We start from the raw sequence: 21113 nt of genomic DNA on the forward strand, positions 1-21113 counted from the left end.
TTATAGTTTTGAAATGAACTCTGGTATTTGTTAGGTGAAAATGACCCAACTAATTGTTTCCTTTTTTTTTGCTTATTGAGATTATCACACAGTAAAATTCACTAATCTTAGTGTTCAATTTAATAACCTTGCTCTTTGCATACAATCAAGATATAGCGTAGTTTCCTCACCCTAAGGAGCCCCCTCCTGCCCCTCTGCCCTGGACTGCTGTCCCCTGGACCAGTGGTCGGCAAACTCATTAGTCAACAGAGCCAAATATCAACAGTACAATGACTGAAATTTCTTTTGAGAGCCAAATTTTTTAAACTTAAACTTCTTCTAACACCACTTCTTCAAAATAGACTCGCCCAGGCCGTGGATTTTGTGGAAGAGCCACACTCAAGGGGCCAAAGAGCCGCATGTGGCTCACAAGCCGCAGTTTGCCGATCACGGCCCTGGACCAAGGCAGCCAGTGACCTGCTTTCAGTCAGTTTTGCCTTTCCTAGCATTTTACCGATTTCTGATCATCTAAGTTAACTTTAATGAGTCTACTGCTTTTAAAATTATTGAGACTTGTTCTAATGGCACAGGAGGATAGTCTACCTTGATAAATGTGTCACGTGCATTCAAAAAGAACGTGAACACTGCCATTTTTAGGTGAAATGTTCAATGAATATCAATCAAGTATTTTTCAGATCTCCTATGTCTTTGCCCAATTCCTTTTTGTCTAGTTGTTCTACCAAATGCTAAGAGACGAATCTGAGTGTTTAGTGCATTAACATTTAATTATTGGTATGGTCAGGTTTGGGTCTACCATGTTGTTGTTTTTTCTAACTAGAGGCCCAGTGCATGAAATTCATGCATGGGTAGGGTCCCTCTGCCTGGCCGGTGATCAAGGCCAATCAGGGCCATCTTGCCAAGTCCTGATCGGGGGCGGACTGGGGCCAGGGGCTGGGGAGGGACTGCAGGAGGGACTGCGGGAGGGCTCCAGGGTGTGTCTGGCCCTTCTCACTCAGTCCCAATCAGCTGGACCCCAGCAGGAAGCTAACCTACTGGTCAGAGCGTCTGCCCCCTAGTGGTCAGTGCATGTCATAGCGACTGGTTGACCGGTCAACTGTCTGCCCCCTGGTGGTTAGTGCACGTCATAGTGATCGGTTGAGTGGCCTTAGCATATCATTAGCATATTATGCTTTGATTGGTTGAATGGTCAACTGGTCACCAGACACTTAGCATATTAGGCTTTTATTATATAGGATTGAATCTTCTGTGTTTCATTTCTTTGTTCCTCTTTTCCTGAATTGGGGGAGAATGTGTGTAATTTGAATATTTTTAGATTTGTATATATTTTAATTTTTCTGTTGGATTTTTAGCTATTTATTTCAAAATTATTTTTATAGTGTCTGCCGTAGAGATTATACATCTTTAACTTTTTACTGTCAATTTAAAGAAAATAATTTACTACTTCATGTAAAATATTGAACATTACACAGGACCACATCATCCATCCTGTCCTATCCTTTACACTACAGCTGGTATTTACCAACTTCTGGTAAATATTCATTTTTGGGGGAGCAGGGAATCACAGTTTCCATCTGGTATCATTCACATCAGTCCAAAGAACTTCCTTAGCATTTTTTATACTACAAGTGAGCGGGCAACAAATTTTTTTAGTTTCCTTTACTTGATAACATCTTTATTACGTTTTCATTATTCTTTTTTTTGTTTGTAAATCCTTACCTCAGGATATTTTTTTCCATTGATTGTTTGGAGAGAGTGGAAGGGGGCAAGAGGGAGAGAGAACAGAGAGGAGAGAGAAACATTGATGTGAGAGAGACACACCAATTGATTGCCTCCTGCACATGCCCTGACTAGGGCCAGGGATTGAACCTGCAACTCAGGTATGTGCCCTTCACCAGGAATCAAACCCACGACCCTTCGGTTAGCAGGCTGACACTCTAACCACTGAGAACACCGGCCAGGGCTCATTTTCATTCTTGAATAATCTTTTCATTGGATACAGAGTTCTGGGTTGTCAAGTGTTTTTCTTTTGCACTTTAAAGATTTTGTTCAAGACTCCTGGTATCTAATAAGAAGTGATATGTTAACTGGATTGTTGTTCTCCTGTATGTACTATGCTGTTTTTCTCATGGCCTTTATCACTAGCTTTCAACACTTTAGACAATGGTGTGCCTTGACGTGGGATTCTTTGTGTTTATTGAGCTTGGTGTTAGCATCTCATATCTGCAAATTCCTGTCTTTTTTCCATTTGGTTCTTTTTATGGTTCCTATTTCTCGGCTGAGACTTCTTGTTTCTCTGCTGAGCTTTTCATGCATTGAAAACATTTTTCATGCCATGAAAACACCGAGGAAAGTTAAAGTAACTGCTTTAAGATCCTTGTCTTTTAGTTCCAACATCTGGTTCATCTTGGGGTTGAACTCAATTGATTTTCTTTTATGTAGAGAACGTGTTCCATTTTCTTGGTGCCTTGGATGTCGGGAAATTTTGGATTGCATCCGGAATAATATTAAGTTGTGGAGATTCTTGTCTGGGCTTGAACTGCAGACTCTTATTTTGTGTAGCAGCGCCCATCTCTGTTCGGATCTCCTGTCTATAGCTGGGCTGCTTAAAGTGTAGTCTACAGATGTGTGGGGAAGGTTTAGTCAGAGGTGCGGGTAGACAGAGTTTAGGGATCCCTTCTCTCTTTCTCTTCTGAGATTCTTGCACTATTTTCAGAGTTCGTGGGTTCTCAGCTTATCTTTTCTGGTTCCCCTCGTGCCCCATCTCTGCTGTGTGTGCCATGGACTGCAATCAGCCCCAAGCTAAAACCTCAGGAACAGGAGGTACGTCTGCCACCTCCCATCCTCCCAGCGAAAGTACACTCTCCCCCAGAGCTTCCTGCCTCTGTCCCCTCTTCATCGACAGGGTGGCAGGTCTGGTCTTAGCTCAGACTTTGGGTCTTTGGCTGAGCTGCTGTTTCCCATGTGTGGTCCGGGGGTCACTCAGACGCAGACACACAGTTGGGGATTCCCCTCTGGCTCTTCCCTTCTGGGATTCCTCTATTCTCTTCACACTCAGGCGTTCCCAGCTTTACTTGGAGGATTCCCCAGGCCAGAAAAACGAAGCTTTTCCATGTGAGCTCCTCATCACCCCGCAGTCAAGACTGTGCTTAGCCCCAAGCTAAGAGGCATGGACATGGAAATTACTTATATAACTTCCTATCTCCCTCCTCTACATGAACATGAACTCCCTGCTGTAGTCTGTTTGCTTCTATTCACTTTCCAGTACCTTAAACACAGATGTGTTGGCATTATCTGTCCAGGCTTTATAGTTATTTCTGCAGGGAGTGTCATCTGGTAGGGAGGGTCTTAATCCATGATATCTAGAAGCAGGTATTCTCAAGATGATTTTCAACCATGCTGTATTAATTCATTCAATAATATTTAATGAGTAGCTATTCTGTGCAAGGCTGAGTATTATGCTAGACTAGATGCCCAGTGCATGAATTCATGCACCAGTGGGGTCCCTCGGCTTGGCCTGTGGGATCAGGCCAAAACCAGCTCTCCAACATCCCCCGAGAGGTCCTGAATTGTGAGAGGGAGCAGGCCAGGCCATGGGACCCCACCAGTGCACGACTGGGGCCGGGGAGGGATGCGGGAGGTTGGCCAGCCAGGGAGGGACTGCAGGAGGGCTCCAAGGTGTGTCCAGCCTGTCTCACTCAGTCTCGATCGGCTGGACCCCAGCAGCAAGCTAACCTACCAGTCGGAGCATCTGCCCCCTGGTGGTCAGTGCACATCATAGTAACTGGTCGACCGGTCAACTGTCTGCCCACTGGTTGACCAGCAACTGGTTGACCGGTCGACTGTCTGCCCCCTGACAGTGCAAGCAGTTGAGCAGCCTTAGCATATCATTAGCATACACTTTGATTGGCTGAACGGACAACTGGACATTTAGCATATCAGGCTTTTATTATATAGGATGCTATGGGGAGGGGATGTAAACACAGAAAATACAGCAAGAACTTAAAACCAAATGAAAAAGGTTAAAATATATATGTACATGTTTATATACAATATAGCATGGGAACTTTTGTTTAGTAGCTTAAAATTGGAAATACTCTGAATTTCTACCAATAGCAGAAAGGATGAACCGTGGACGTGTAATACTAATTGATATAATACCAATACTTTAGTGGAAAGGAAGACACTTTGTCTCACAACATAAACGTTTCTCATTAACAATGTTGAGCAAAAAAACAAACAAACCCCTGCATGATTCCATTTATAAAAAGGTAAAAAACAGAAAACCATATTGTTTGGGAATATACACACAGATGGTAAAATTATGAAGAATAAGACTGTCATCGCCAAAGTCAGGACAGTGTTTATTTCTGGGGACTTCTGGGCTATTGGCAATATTCCATTTCTTGATCTGATTGGTGACTGCGTGGCTACTAACTTTATAATTATTCTTTAATGTATACAGCTATAGTTTATGTAGTCATTTTCATATATTGCTCACAATTCACAAAGTGAAAAAAAAGGGGTGGTTTATTAGTAGATGGAACCTTGACTACCTTCTAGACATGATGCATGACCATGAGCAAGGTATTGTTCTTGTGACTCAATATACGTCTGAAAATGAATATAAAATATGTTCCTTCCAATCTCACTGCAAGACTAATGAGCAATAACACACTTACCTGGTGCCAAAGAAAAGTTGACTTTAAGTGCTCTTAAAAAATGGTTTTCTATTTAAAATGTAAGAGAATCATTTCTGTTTAAAAGAGCATGTAAAAATATTTTTCTTTTTAAAATGTTTTTATTGATTTCAGAGAGAGGAAGGGAGGGGGAGAGAGGGATAGAAACATCAATGATGAGAATCATTGACAGGTTGCCTCCTGCAGGCCCCTTATTGGCGATCAAACCCCAAACCCGGGCATGTGCCCTGACTAGGAATCGAATCCATGACTTCCTGGTTTATGGGTCGATGCTCAACAACTTAGCCACGCTGGCCCAGTATGTAAAAATCTTTTTGATGAGCAAAGATCCTTTCTGGACATAAATGATGAGCCTGTAATCAATTCTTTCTTAATGTTGGGGTTTTGTATACTGTGCTTTTCTTAAGAAGGGCATACTGGTAGTGATCTTCAAGTAACTGGCACTGTATCAGGCAGAGGTCAGGAAATCCCCTGAAATAGCTGTTCAATTCATATTTTAAGCTGTGCTTAATTAAAGACTGTATCATTATTTTTAAATTTTCAAAAATGGATTAGGTTCCTAGCAACTAGTGTGCAGTGTCCTGATACTTCCTACTGGCCTCAGAGCTCCCAGGCAAGAACCCTGTAAAGAACCTGGCTGTGCTGAATGCTGGAAAAACAACACTGTTACATTAGCTAATCAATTATCTCAAACTCACGGGTAAGCATTAACAGCATTCACCTTCTTCACTGAATGACGCTAGGCTTCCCAGGCCTCGAGTCCTCTAAAACCAACACATGCAGGAGTACAGAGAAATTTTAACTGGCATGACCAGAGGCTTCCCAGCATCCTCGGTGTGATTATCTATGCGCCAACCACTGTCCCTTCCAACTTGCCTCAGAAATGACAGCCATCATAAGAAAAGCAGTTTTGTTCCCCAATTTTGCTATGTGTAAGAAATTGTATTAGTGTTTAAGAAACAGACTTTGGTTTCTTTAAACAAACTTATATTGCCTTAAAAGTTGTCAGAAACTTTGGGATGTATGCTCAATTAAGAACATCCTTTCAAAAATCACGAGAACCACACACAATTATTTTCTTATTCTTTTACTTAAAAAATTCTATGTAGAAAAACTGACTTGAGAGTACTAATAAAATATGCAGAACCCACAGAATAAATTATTATAATTTGTTAGTCATTTAAAAAATAATTTTTATCTTTTTATTCTTTCTTTTTATCAGAAATAATTAATTCTTTACTTATCACCATTAAAGAGAAATAATTCTGTAACTATTTGGGAGCTATTAATTTTCTGGCATAAATTTCATTACAAAATATTTTGAAAGGACTGTAGCATATGACCTGGACAGTAACTATAAAAGCAATGAAACAACCTCAGTAACTTCCATAGGTCAAAGTTAATAGAAGAGTCAAGATGGGGACAGATGAATTTTTTAACCACCATAGTAGATTGTCTTCTTAGGAAACATTAGTTTGTGAATCACAAATTTCTGACCAAGCCAAATAAAATAATTCTGTCAAAACTAGTAGAGATTTAAAGATAAAAATCACACAGATTAATATTTCCTTTTCAATGGAAACGTATCAACATTTTACAGAACTGCCCTTGCAACTTGCCATTCCCTTAGTCATTGGAAACCATGGTTTGGAGAACTGGGCAAAAATCGTTCTGCTACAACCCCCTGCGCCTCCAATTTTTATACCTTTTCAATTAAGTGTTTTAGTTTAGTTTTCATGACTATCCAAGATGTAATAATAAAGACTAAATTTTTATATTCTGGGATCACAAAGTAAATATTAGGTTTAATCAACTTCTCATCATTGCAAGAAAGAAAAAACATATCCTATAAACTGCTTACAAATCTACCATATGTTTATTTAAACAAAAATAATGTAAGACATTATAACAAATACCATGTTAGATTGTTTATCAAGAATGGCTATCCTAAAAATAAATATAGCATGTTTAGTGCAATTCCATTATTATGGATGAGAAAAACCTAGGAGTGTCTGAGCACTCCATAAACCAGCAATAGGCATAAGTGTCCAAACATTTCAAAGATTGTAGAGGGCCGCCTGGGAGGCACCTGGGCATTTCCTGAATTATCATCAGCTGAACTCAGGCAGTAGGCCGAGTCACGCCCTGGGAACATGCTTCCCCAATGAGGCTGGACATGTTAATCAGTTCTGACTTCATAGCAGCCCAGGTGTCAGCAGGGGCGGGACTAGATATGTAAATCCAGTAATGCTAGGGCCTAGTTAAGAATGCAAATAAGCTCCTTTGATCCTAAGTTTTGGTGTTACTTCCTGGATTTTTGGGATATAAAATAAACCTGCTGGGTGGCTCAGCGTCGTCGTCATGCTGCCTCTCCATCAGAGAGGAAAGATGGCGTCCCACCCAGCCCCAGCTTCATGAATCTATTTCTGTGTCTTGTTTTCTTTATTTCTATTATTTCTCAATCCCTGGCCACCTCCACTTAGAACCGGTTCGTTCATCTCTCTTTCCGCGCGGGACGCGGAAAAGGGAGATCCCCGCCATGTTTGGCCCCCGCCGCATCAGGCCCCCGCAAAAGATTACCCCCCAACACTACATACAACTACTGTCAAAATCAACAATTTAATTAGGTCTAATTAATTAGGTCTAATTTAATTAGGTTTAACTAATGAATACTTTGGGTTAAACAAATTGATCTAATAGTCAAATAGATTTGTGAGTTTGGAGGAGACAAAAATGTATGATTTGAAAGAAGGGCTGGCTGAAGTTTACGGCTCAAAGATAAGATGACCTGAAACAATCTTGGACAAGCATTTAAATTCTCTTTAGCCTGTTTCCTCACGTGCAGATGGGAGTTCTCCTTAGGCCTCCTCTGGTTGTTGGGAAGACTAAATGGGAACCCTCATCACTAGCAGAGGGCCTGGCCCAGGGCAAGATGTTAGAGTCAGGCTGAAAAGCAGATGCGACTGTTTTTTAATCTTCACCTGAGGATATGTTTCTTTTTATTGGTCTTAGAGAGAGAGGGAGGGAGGGGAAGAAAGGAAGAGAGAGAGGAGAGGAGAGAAGTACATCCCGACTGGGGATCAAATCAGTTAATGTCAATTATTTATTGCATAGTTTCCTAGTTACAGTAAAAGAGGGGTTATCTTCTGGTTAATCCCCGAAAAACATGACCCAATTTTTAAATACTAGATATGGTAAAATTCTTAATCCTCCAATTACAGATAATTTATTAAACTGAAGAAAAGAGGGAACCTGGAAACTTCACATAATCGAGTCGGAGGTGGCCTGATCGTGGTGTGAGAACCTGCGCAGACCTGGAGAGTTCCTTCCTAACGTTCAAGTTGCTCACTAGTGAGCGAACCGGGCACCAGAGACGCGCCCTGCTGTGGACGCAGACAGTGAGCGCTCTGAGCTGTGGCTTCTAACTCAGCTCCCGGGGGACACACTAACTTTATTTATTTCCTTCCAGACCCTGCAGGAGAAACAAGCAACTTAGGATCTCAGGGTCTGTTCTTTGTGTGTCTGTTTATGCACGATGGTCCAAGAAAACTAACTACCTGGTATGCCTTTCCCAGACTTCACGCAATACCAGTAAGAAGAGGATGTTTAGAATGACATTAATACTATTTACTCTGAACAGCCAAGTTGTTTAACTATATAGACAGATTTATCCAGAGTGTATATTCCCACACAGGATATTACACAAATATTTTAGAAGGCTATGTCAAATAACATTTGATTGAAAAGTATTTTATTTTGTTGAAAGTCAATTACTATGCCATGGGCTTCTATATCTTAAAGTTTACTTGCCCAAAATTGGAATAATAATTCTAGTACAAATTTGGCTTTAGTTCTATGATACAAAAGAAACTTCAAAAACTCTTGAATCATCTTTTTCAGTTGACATTGCTGGTTAACTTCCCACAGGTAAGGGGGGGAATTGTGCCCCTCTTAACAACCCAAAAGGTGGTTGGAAAGAACTCTGAATAATCTTAATGTTTAATTTATATTTTAAGAAAGAACAAGTTAATAAGTACACACTATTCCACACTTTCATAAAGAGCTTACTAAAACAGCATTTCCAATGTGAAACATCCTTTTACATTAATCTTGCATTCAAAGCTATTATTACATACCCAATAATTATTTTATTAGTAGATATTAGTAAGCAGCCCAGACTATAATGTGCTATTATGTGGTGTAATACAAATATTATTCAACACAGTTTGAATCTTCAATCAACTTTAGATGCAGCAGTATTCTGTGAATTAAACTCTAGAGGTTTTAAGTTATTCATTTTATTATAAACACTCAATCCAAAAAGATGATTAAAATAATTGAGATAGGCTTGATTATAAACAGCCTTTTTTCTCTAGTAACATCTGTGGTAATAATGTTCTATCATTTAAACCAACTGAGGATGATTCACTATTTGTGAATAAATAAAATTTTAGTTTATTTTCTATTACTGGAGATGCCCCCTTCTTTTAATATTCACCCCGCGATATGTTTTATTGATTTTTTTTTTAGAGAGAGAGGAAGGGAGAGGGAGAGAAGAAACACCGATGATAGAAAGATCGATCGATTTCCTCCTGTACGTGCCCCAACCAAGGATCAAACCTGCAACTTGGGTATGTGCCCTCCCCAAGAATTGAAAACACGACCCTTTGGTGCAAGGATGACTCCAACCAACCGAGCCAAAACGACCAGGCCCCCTTCCGCCCTCTTTTTTTTTTAGCTAAGTTCTCCATTCTCCATCATCAGTCCCTCTTGCAACCACAGTGTGAGATAATAAGCTGGAGCCAGGGTACAGTTCCTTCTATGTTTCAGAACAAAATTAATTGGACTACATAGGGGTTTAATCCATGACCTTGGCCTCAACAGAATTTTTAAAAAAATAAATGTTTTTATTGATTTCAGAGAGAGGAAGGGAGAGGGAGAGAGGAATAGAAACATCAATGATGAGAGAGAATCATTGATCGGCTGCCTCCTGCATGCCCCCTAATGGGGATCAAAATTGCAACCTGGGCATGGGCCCTGACCAGGAATCAAACCATGACCTCCTGGTTCATATGTCGATGCTCAACCACTGAACCACACCAGCCAGGCTTCTCATTACAGTATTGAGCAACTACTATGTACAGGACCCCTAATCTCAAGGAAGTTATAGATGGATGGGAGAGAGAAAATAGTTGACAACTACATACACAGCAGAAAGGATAGAATATATATATATATAGTCAAAATGTAAATATAAAATGCTATGGGTATTTAGAGGAGGAAGGCATATGCAGGTTGACGAGTAAAAGGAAAGGTTTAAAAGTTGTTAAATTCATCAAGGCCTTTAATGACTGCTGAGGATTTAAATAAGCAAAAAGCAAAGGATTGGGATTAATATATTGGGAAGAGAGAATTATGTAAGCAATTCCAAAAATGCAGGAAGGAAGATGCAAAAGGCACAAATAGTTCTGGCTGCTGGAGCCCTGGGCGGAAAAAGGGGAGTGAGAGAGAAAAAGACGGTAACAGCAAGTTGGAATTAGCCTGTGGAAGGTCTAGAATCCCATTCAAGGATTCCAGACTGTATCTAGTAGCAACAGGGCACTGACCTCTAAATATTTTTTAATAGGAAGAGGATGTTACTAGAACACTGCTCTGAAAAAATTCTTCATGAAATGTTAGAAGATAGAATTCCAGACTCAAGAATTGCAAGAAATCTTTGGGATCATCCTGTTTAATATTTTATAATAAACTAGAGGCCTGGTGCACAAATTCATAAACCAGTGGGGTCCCTTGGCCTGGCCTGCGGGATCGGGCCAAAACCGGCTCTCCAACATCCCTCCAGAGGTCCCGGATTGTGAGAGGGCATAGGCCAAGCCGAGGGACCCCAAGGGTGCACAATCGGGGCTGGGGAGGGATGCGGGAAGTTGGCCAGCCAGGGAGGAACCGCAGTATTGAGCAACTACTATGAGTGGAGGCCGAGGGCCGGCTATGGTGTGCGGAAAGCTTGGCTTCTTCCATTACCAGGGAAACCCAAGCCTCCTGCTCGCTCCGTGGCTGCAGCCATCTTGGTTGGGCTAATTTGCATACTTGCTCCTGATTGGCTGGTGGGCGTGGCTTATGGGTGTAGTGGATGTACAGTAAATTTGCATATTACTCTTTTATTAGATAGGATTCTTTCAACTTTTTTCCCAATGTTATGGATTGAGACCCCTTACCATTGGTGCTCTTCTTTTTTTTTTTTTTTTAATTATTTCTATTGATTTCAGAGAAAGGAAGAGAGAAGGAGAGAGAGATGGAAACATCAGTGATGAGAGAGAATCATTGATTGGCTGCCTCATGCACACCCGCTACTGGGGATTGAGCCTGCAACCCAGGCACGTCGTGACCTTGACTGGAATCAAACCTGGGACCCTTCTGTCTGCAGGCCGACGCTTTATCCATTGAGCCAAACTGGATAGGGCAATCGGTGCCTTCTTACATTTACCATACAGACTTTATTGTGACTACTTGACTATTTTATGAAGCCACTTCTGAACCGCTAAATAACTTTAATTGTCAGAAAGCATTCCCTTAGGTTGAAATTGTATCTGTCTTGGTTCCGTTTTCTACCCATTGTCCTATGGTATAAAATGAAATGCTTAGTTTCTCTCTTACAGTATAATCCTTAAAGTAGTTGACTTTTCATACTGCTTCATCAGTTTCTTTTGATCTTATGCTGCATTGTTTGCAACTCAAGCATTCGGGGGCTGAGAGCCTGAAAACTACATTTCCTAGACTGTCTCCAGTAAGACTTGGGTTAGACTGTGGCAATGTGAGGAACCTGAGAGTAGTTGGAAGGCAGAAGAGAAACAGAGTGACTGTGCTCTGGTAACAGTGGTGGGCAAGCTAACAGGCTTCAGCAGAAGTAAAGTCTTACCCTGGCTCCCAGCAATCTTCCTGCAGGCCCCACGTGGAGGTGCAGGCAGGCCAAGTCACCACTGATGGCACTCCTGCCACATCTGTTTCCTGAGAGCCACAGTGGCTTTCCCTGAGCTTTGGCTCCCCAGTCCTTTCAACAATGTGCTTTCTGTTTGAAATGAGGGTTTTAATTTCCCTGACAGGTTTGGTAGGGAAAACAGAAGCTACCGTATTTTTCCGTGTATAAAATGCCCCCATGTATAAGGCACCTACCACTTTTCCAACCCAAAAAAGTAAGAAATCAATAGTTTAAACATTTTGCTGGTTTTCCTCTTAAAATCGTCTTCCTTTTTGCATCTCAAGAAGTTGTTCTTCCTGTTTTCTCCACTGTCTGATCATACACTCAGTGGGAGGAGGTCCAAATTGTCTCTCTGCAGCTCTATTTCCATGCTCTTTTGCATAGCTGATTACATTCAGTTTGAATTTTGCAGAGTAAGACAATCGCTTACCAATATTTATCTTTTTATTTTTTGACATCTTTATGGGCTCAGAACGCTCCGGTCCCTGTTGCATCTGGCACTCTCCACCTCCACCTCCAATTATGGCAGCAGCTGACATCAATAACAATAAGGCTCATGATTGGAGGAAGCCTGTTTGACAAGGCATGGGCAGCTACACACCCGCGTGGCTCCCTCCTCGGCTGACTTCCATATATGATACCCCTTGATTTTCAGTCTAACGATTTTAGGAAAAAAATAGCGTCTTACACACAGAAAAATATGGTACTCTCTATAACTGAAGTATAAAGGATTTTCATGGAAAATAGAGGTTTACGCAACTGCAGGAAAGAATAGGTAGGCAAAGATCAGGGAAGCTGCAACGGAACGAAGTCTACAGCATTGGAGGATGGATCTCAAGAGCTCACTGCAAGTTGCTGCAAACCTCAACACCTCTGGGGAGCCCTCAGCGACCTCTGCCACCTACAGCACCGAGCCAGGCGACAGCAGGATCTGCCTCTGGAGAAAAATGGCCTCTTCTCGTCAACCTTCCAAAAATCTCACCCGCGTGACTTTCTTTGTCAGACTCTAACTCAGAACTACAAAGCAAGGAGGATTTTGGGAAATGCATTCTGGCTTCTTCTCTGTGATGCAGAAGAGACTGGAGAAGAGGGTGATGGTGATACAGAGGTGACAACAGATGGTCCAGCTCCTAAATCATATTTTTCTTATGCACCATATCCCAACTTTTAGCATTTTATGTTTCTTCTTTATGTACATATCTGACTATGCTGCCTGCTATTAGGAACTGAAAGGTGACCCCTTTGTCATAAATGAACTCTTTCTCATAAAAGATATCCCCATCAACTATAATTAAAAATAAACATTTAAAAGATGCCCTCAGATTAATAATTTTTCCTTATATTGTTTCTTGCATCTCCTGAGAGAGAAAACTGCTACGAAAATTTATGCAGTTTCGTGCTTTGTGGAGAACAATAATTTTGCATATGTACAAACAGAATTACACTCTTAGAAATGGAAAGGTTTTTAAAAGTCACATAGTTGGATTTCCCAACCAATATTTGAGTCTTTACCATTGGAATGATAAGTAATCACACACGTGCTCCTTACTTTTTGCTCTTGTGGCCAACGTAACTCAACACTCTTTCTACTGCACCTGAACTCGGCCCTGGAATCTTACTCCATTCACCACTCTAGCCAGCTAGTACCAATAGTTAAGAGCATCCCTGCCAAGTGGCCATTAGCCTATTCCCCTAACAGCTCCATGCAGTGAGAATGAATACATCACTTCCCAAAAGTTGCCCCTTCCATCTCTACATAATTCCATCTGCTAGAAAGTTCTTCCTTATATGGAACTGAAATGCAAGTCCCTGTATGTAGCTTCTACCCACTGATCCTATTCCTGAGACCACAAGGAACAAGTCCAAATCTGCTTTCATAAACAACTCTTCCAGTACTTGAACACAAGCCCCTTCTGCTTGAGTCTTGTCTTCTTAAAGCTAATAATAACAATATGAGGTCCTCTAACCACTTCCTGTGTCCCTATACAATTTTGGTGATTCTCTGATAGTTTTCCAGATTGTCTCGAGGTGTGGCATCTGAAAGTTTGCACTGAATTGTCTAGTACAGACAGCTTCCACACATTAGTAGCATGTATACGCCAAGTGTGTTAAGCTGCACACTATTTAGCAAAGCAGAGTCAGACTTCTAACCATGACAGACTGGGCCAACCAATATCTGAAAGTTGTCTTTGAGACCCACACAGATCAAGTACAAATCCACTTCCAAAAACAACTCTTCCAACACTTGCAGACCAATTCGTTAGCCAGTCTGTCAGAACCATGTTCTAGCTACCATGCCCTGGAGCTTTCATTTTTTAAAAAAATGTTTCTATTGATTTTTGAGAGAAACATCGATTGGTTGCCTCCTGCATGCTCCCTACTGGGGAGTGAGCCTGCAACTTGGTCATGTGCCCTGACCAGGAATCAAACCAGCGACCTCTCTCGGTGCAAGGGACAGCACTCAACCAACTAAGCCACCCTGGCCAGGACTCCCTGGAACTTTTGTAATCAACGAAGATGGTGTAGCTGTCTCGTAGAAGGCCTACGTGCCCTCCTCTGCCTGCCAGACAATTCAGATGATTTCTTGGACCAATTCTATTGGCACTTCAATCTTACTGCTAGGATCCAAGTCAAGCAATAATCTTCTCACTGGTCTCTCTGCTTTCATTGTCTCCCATGTCTGGTCTCAACATAGCAGTCAGAGCAATACTATTAAAATAGAAACCACATCATGCCACTTCTCTTCTCAAAATCTTGCACTGGTTCCCCATGTCACTGCACCTCCTTTCCCCCATTATCTGTTCACCTCCTACTACTCCCCGCATTCATGCAGCTCTAGCCACTCTGGTCTCCTTGTTACTTCTTCAACATGCCTGGCATTCTCCTGGTTTGGACCTTTTCAATGGCTGTTCTTACTGCTTGTGACTCGGTATGAATCAGCATGTTTAACTCGCTCACCTCCTTTTTATCTTTGCTAAATGTTGCCCAGACCATTCTTTGTAATTCTACAACTCTCTTCCACTGCACCCTCACCAATACTCCCAAGCCCCCTTCCCCAGCTCTTTTATTTTCCAGAGCACTTATGGAGTTCTAGTACAATCGATGGTTTTGTCATTACATTATGCTCATGTTCATTGTCTGTCTTCTCCTGCTGGACAGTGAGCCCCATGGGGCAGCAAATCTTTGGTCACCAAGAGGCCCAAGCACTGAGACAATGGTCATCACAGAGCCGGTGCTTGCTAAAGATGTACTGTGGCAAGCTCACATGTAAATGTACATCATGTCCTCATCAGCACTGGTCCATGGCTCAAACCTAGGCCCCTTCCTCCAGTCAGCCTGTACTTAAAAAAAAATTCCTCACCTAAAGATATGGTTTTTTTTAAATGAATTTTGAGAGAGAAGGAGAGAAACGTTGATTGGTTGCCTCCCATATGTGCTGCCCCAACCAGGGATTGAACTTAGTTGTGTGCCCTGACTGGGAATGGAATCCACAACTTTTTGTCGATGGGATGATGCTTCAACCGAGCCACCCGCCCAGGGCTTCTCCCCATCCTGCTTTGTGCTTTCTCTCCCCTTGTCCAAACTCCTGTTCTTCACTTCTTCCCACGTCCCACAAAGCCTTTTTGGACCCCTATTTCATGGTTAAGTATCCATCCATTCTCAGTCCCCGCACTGAATCCTCCTTCCTTCCTTCGGTAACTGAAATCTGGCTCTGCCCTCAGGACTCCGATTCCTCTGGATGCTTTGGAAATAGAGGCTGCTCATTCTCTGTTCCTTGGCTGTCGATCCTCTTATCCTCTACGATCAAGCAAAAAGCTCTGCCCATCTGAGGCTGGTACCGGCTTCTTCTCTCCGTGTAGCTGCCGCCTACTGACTTCCAGGCTGCTCTCCCATTGACTGGAGCATTTGGCTCCCCATCTTCCTCCACCGCATGGCTTCTCATCCTAAGAGACTATGATGCCCATGGGAATGGAATGACCCATCCCTGGCTTCCAGCTCACTAACGGGCTCAGCCACACTGACTTGCACTCACATCCACATCACTTCAGTGCCCCCACTCATGGCCAAACCCAGACCATGTGATCACCACCATCTGCCCCGCTTTTGACATCTTCAGTTGAAATACACCGCCCTTGAATCACAATCTCCATTACTTCCACTGTGCTGGTTCTTTGATCTCATTAAATCCCTTTCCTGGGCTCCTCCGTGTGATCCCTTCTTACAGCCTCATGACAGTTCTACTTCTTGACTTAGTTTAGACACCAAGACCCATCACTTCCTGTGAGCAGCCACTCCAATCTTCATGGATTTTTATACGGCTTCATATGGTCCAGTTACATAAATCTGAAATAGTGCAACCTCCCACCCCAATAAAAACTTAATGTAAGAATGGAAGTATGAATTCCCTACACATTTAAAGAATGTTAGGTACCATCTCACACCTGTCAGAATGGCTATTATCAACAAATCAACAAACGACAAGTGCTGGTGAGGATGCGGAGAAAAAGGAACCCTCGTGCACTGCTGGTGGGAATGCAGACTGGTGCAGCCACTGTGGAAAACAGTATGGCGTTTTCTCAAAAAATTAAAAATGGAACTCCTATTTGACCCAGTTATCCCACTTCTGGGACTATATCCCAATCAGAAAGGACATATGCACCCCTATGTTCATAGCAGCACAATTTACAATAGCTAAGATTTGGAAACAGCCTAAGTGCCCATCAGCAGATGGGTGGATTAAAAAACTGTGGTACATCTACAAAATGGAATACTATACTACTATAAAAAAAAGGAACTTTTACCATTTGCAACAGTATGGATGGAACTAGAGAGCCTTATGCTAAGCAAAATAAGCCAACTGGAGAAAGATAAATATCACATGATCTCACTCATATGTCAGATATAATGAACAACATAAACTGATGAAGAAAAATAGATCCAGAGACTAAGAAACACTGAGAGAAGGCAGTAAGAGATCAACCAAAGGACTTATATGCATGCATATTAGCATAACCAATGGACACAGACACTGGGGCGGTGGGGGCTCGTCCTAGGGGGCAGGAGTGGCGGGGCAGGGGTGTCAATCAGGGAAAAAGGAGACATGTAATACTTTAAATCATCATCATCATCATCTACACTAATAAAAGAGAAAAATGCTAATTGACCGTACCTTCGCTACACCCACAGTCAATCAGAGCGAGTATACAAATTAACCCAACAAAGATGGCGGTTAATTTGCGTACGCTGAGGGAGGGAGGAGTGAAGACTGAAGACAGCATAGAAGGAAGAGGGAGGGAAAGCAGAAAGCAAGGAGGCTGCGGGAGGGAAAGCGCGGGCGGGGCTGGCGGCGGCGGCGGCGGAAAAGTGCGGGGCGTCAGCGGAAGGGAAAGCACGGGGGGGGGCGGCTGCGGGAGGGAAAGCGTGGGGTGGGGGGGTGGGGGGCAGAGACGGCAGGGAAAGCGCGGGGGGGCGGGAGAGGTGGGGTGGCGGGAGGGAAGCCCGCCGGAAGCCCTGTTCTTGCAGGAATCTTCCTGCAATGGGCCTCTAGTAATAATAATAATAATAATAATAATAATAATAATAATAATAAAAGAATGTCAGGAGTACAGTCAAAGCCGGAGTGTCAGGTGAACTGTAATTAGCTATTAGGCTATTGCCACATGGTGGTGCCATTTTTGCTGATAAACAGAAATAGCCGCCATTGCTCAGCACTGTGCGCACACACGAGTGGCTATGAGACTAACGTGCTGTTGTCTCACACACTCTGTTATTATAACTGAAACTATTTTCACATCCTACAACAGTATCTCTCAAGCCCTCACTAAGCAGTGGTTTAGTGATGGTGCAGAAAACACAGCCCCCAACAGTGACTATGGAAGAGCTAGTTGTGGTAAAACACTATGAAGAGGCCAAACATCCACTATGATGCACTGTGCTGTTAACTTAAGACCGAGTACTTAAAACACTTAGAAGGTAATGTAGGAAAAAATTAAAATATAGTAAAGGAAAAATATGGTACGATGCCGTACATTCATGCATCCCCCCAAACCATGCCCTTTACCTTTTTTCCTGAGAAAATTAGTCTTGAAGTATGCATTTACATCATGAATCTCTTCAGAAACATAGCTAACACACAATGTAGATGTCTTCTTAAAATACAATGTTCCCTACGTCTTTCATAAAAAGCTCCTCTTTCCATAGATAAACCCAAGCACAGAGCAAAGAGTGTGGTGATTATGAGCAGGAGCCAGACTAGAAATGAATCAGTTTCATAATTTTCTAGTTTTATGACTTGGGTAAGTTACTTACCTTCTCAGTGCATTAGTCTGCTCAGCTGAAAAATGAGGATAATGGTACCGACCCCCACTACCTTAAAGGGTTGTTGTGAGGATCGAATAAGTTAATCTATGTAAGACACTTAAAACCCCACCCCACATTGAGTAAACACCAGGCAAGTGTTAGCCATTGTTGCAAATGTCATCATCACCACCTTCACCTTCCCATCAACCCTTGATGATACTTAGAAGAATGAATTTATTTCACTGGGTTAAAATAATAAGGTGCTCCTTTATGTAAATTACTCACACTATATGCAATGGGATGAAGATATCAGTCCTTCTTTTGCTACTTTGGGAAAAGTGAGAACCCTTCTTCATCACCGTCTGTGTCTCAGTGTACAGTAGAGCGGTGATATTTAGGAAGCCTTTTCTAGTGCAAGTACTGGGTACGTGATCTGATTCTGAATGGAGGCTGCTCAGACACTAAGGGAGAGAGCAGTGTGTGTTCATTTGCCAGTCCTACCTTCAGCCTGTCTTTGGGCAGAGCAACAATTCCTTGCTTGATGATTTCCAGGACCCGTTCCACCGAGAGCTCAGCTCCAGCCTGTAGCAACCTGGAGCTGAAGAAGGTGATCACCTGGAATGCAGAATGGAGTTTTTTAAACAAGTAGATGTGGGAGACATATTTTCAGATGGTCTTTTCATACAGTGCCTTTCTCATATGGTCACCAAACTATCATAACTACACGTCTTACAGTGACCTGGCTTTCCTCACTAGCCCTCCTAACTGCATCCTCTCCATAGAGTTTGATGTCTGAGTCACAGTCAGCCCCTGAATGTTCAGGGCTCGCTATCCATTCTGCGAGTTAAGCAGGCTCCTGAATCTGCTCTTTCTTGTGCTGCCTCACCTTGCGTTTATATCTAAGTTGGAGAGCAGCACCTATCAGAAGGTAGAGAAAGAAAGCTAAAGCTTAAAACCTGTTAATACTGAGGCTTCATAGTAACTCTAAAAAAAAAAAAAAGCGAAATAAGAAAGAAATGTGAAGATAATGGCTAAAATGATGTTTTGGGTAGTCTTTATACATTTAATTTTCCCACAACACTCATATCCTGATCACCAGGGATAATCAACAGCAAGCTATAATTACTTCTGCTCATGTCACAGCACAGCCTGAACTAAGCAGCGACATTCTGGACATAATACTGTCCCTTAATATTTGTCACAAAATACTAAAAGAATATCATATCTTAGCAAGTAATTTTAGCACCACAGTGATAGCCAATCAAGACATTGTAGCTCTCTTGTTATTCAAGAACATCACACTTGATTTAACCTTGTTCGCCATTTGTGGGAACGCCATATTGGCAACTGAATGGACTAGTTTGGAGTTCAGTAAGGATGGCTGGATCTGGAAATACACAAAATCTAACTTGAATTTTACACTGAGCAGGGATAAAAATAGTTCTTGCCTTTACCATACTACACATCCATTATTGTTCACCGCCTCTGTTCTCTACTTATATTAAGCCATGAAATTTCTTCTCTCGTTTGGTGTGGTAACCCTATTTTGTCCTGCTGCCTATTCAGCCAGATCATTTAATCTTATGAGTTAGGTGGGAGGCATGCGTCCCACTGGCTAATAGAAATTTGGCCACTTGAAAAACACTTGTCTAACTCCTTCTGCAGAACTTAAAAGTGCTCCAAGGTTAGTCACTCCTGTCTCAGATATTTAACATTGCTGAATGTCTTAATGAAAAATATCAACTCTCAACTCCCTGTCAGCTAAAAATAACAGCAGATTCATAGTGTCCTCTCCCAATACTTTTCAAGGTTAACTTCATGAAAAAAGAAATAGTAAAGACTTGCTTAAGCCAAAATTTCAGGGGCATTTAGGGGAGGGAAGGTAAAGTGCTGAAAGAAGCAAAAAGTAGAGATGTTATTTATATCTCTACTATGGCATTTTTTTCAAAACATGTAAAAAGAGTTTAAAATGTTTCTGAATAAATTTCAGAATAGTGTGCCCAGCACTATTTTGGATGGCAGTGTTCAACAAAAAGTTGTTGGAAAGCTTGCTAATTTGGAATCTCACTTAGGTTTATCCTAGTGAATGTTGAAAGCATAGAGTTTATAATGAGAAGACCTGGATTTAAGGTCTGTCTGAGTGACTTATTAGCTAAGTGACCTTGAGCCAACCTTTTTCCTTTCATGCGCTGCTTTGCTTCAATGGGATGGTTGAAGATTCAAATGAGATTGTGTATATGTAAATAACTCACAACGCAAATATGTAATCATTATCTAAGACAATGATTCTTAGGCTTGGATTTGTGTTAAAATCACCTGGAAACCCTCTCTCAGCATCTAAGTTTTCTTATCTGGGATAATGGTTAAATGTATTTTAGGATATTCATAATGTAGGTATTAAAATGTGAGCTTTTCAAATAATTGATAATACATAAAATATTAATGATCTAAATGTTAAGTAATATATGTGTGTGTATGTATATATATGTCTGTGCATATAAGATATACACATGGAATGCAACAATTGTTATAGCAGAATAGAGGGCAAATATAGTTAATGTTAAAGAGATTCTAGTATAGTTTTTATCAAGGTTTGTTAAATGCCTCTACTTTAATACTTAAAAAAGAACCATGATAAATACCTCCATTTACACTTACCAGATCAATATTTTGCATTATATCTTGAAATGAAGGATGAGTTCGGAATTGCTCAAAGAGATCTCGTTTGTAAAGCAGTGCATACACCAAGTTTGGGTTGTGGTGAAGAGAAGTTGTCAGGCAGGAATTGATGATCTCTAACATCATTCGGATCACTTCCTCGATGACATTTAGGTCTTGTGCCTGATAAAGAAAGAAAACGCCCACACAGGGTCAGTGTTTTACTCCTTGACACAGAATTAATCGGAATGAGAGCCATAAAACTTAAGAGCCATTATGAATACCTTTGTCAGGTTCTTTTCAATAAGAGCTCTATCCCAGCTCCCAATTTCTAGCAGGGAACCTGGCGCCAGTGTGCTGCCTCCCACCTGGCACCTTTGGTTGCCTCCCGCACACAGGGATCGAGCCGGCAACCGAAGTACATGCCCTTGAACATGCCCTTGACCAGAATCAAAGTCGAGACCCTTCAGTCTGCAGGTCAA

At 41.7% G+C, this 21113-nt stretch overlaps 1 protein-coding gene across 2 annotated transcripts in view; it reads right to left on the bottom strand.

The window, feature by feature from the left end:
- The window catches only part of DYM (dymeclin), a 238356-nt gene that overhangs the window by 18825 nt on the left and 198418 nt on the right, over positions 1 to 21113 (bottom strand). For both annotated transcript variants that reach the window (XM_079784585.1, XM_079784586.1), the window contains 2 exons: positions 20632 to 20814; positions 18475 to 18588 (listed from right to left, as the gene is read on the bottom strand). In XM_079784585.1, coding sequence (XP_079640711.1) covers positions 18475 to 18588; positions 20632 to 20814 — 297 coding nt within the window. The remainder of the gene's footprint in view (positions 1 to 18474; positions 18589 to 20631; positions 20815 to 21113) is intronic.

The sequence above is a fragment of the Cnephaeus nilssonii genome (assembly GCF_951640355.1).
Source record: "Cnephaeus nilssonii genome assembly, chromosome: 11".
Classification (NCBI taxonomy): Eukaryota; Metazoa; Chordata; class Mammalia; order Chiroptera; family Vespertilionidae; genus Cnephaeus; species Cnephaeus nilssonii.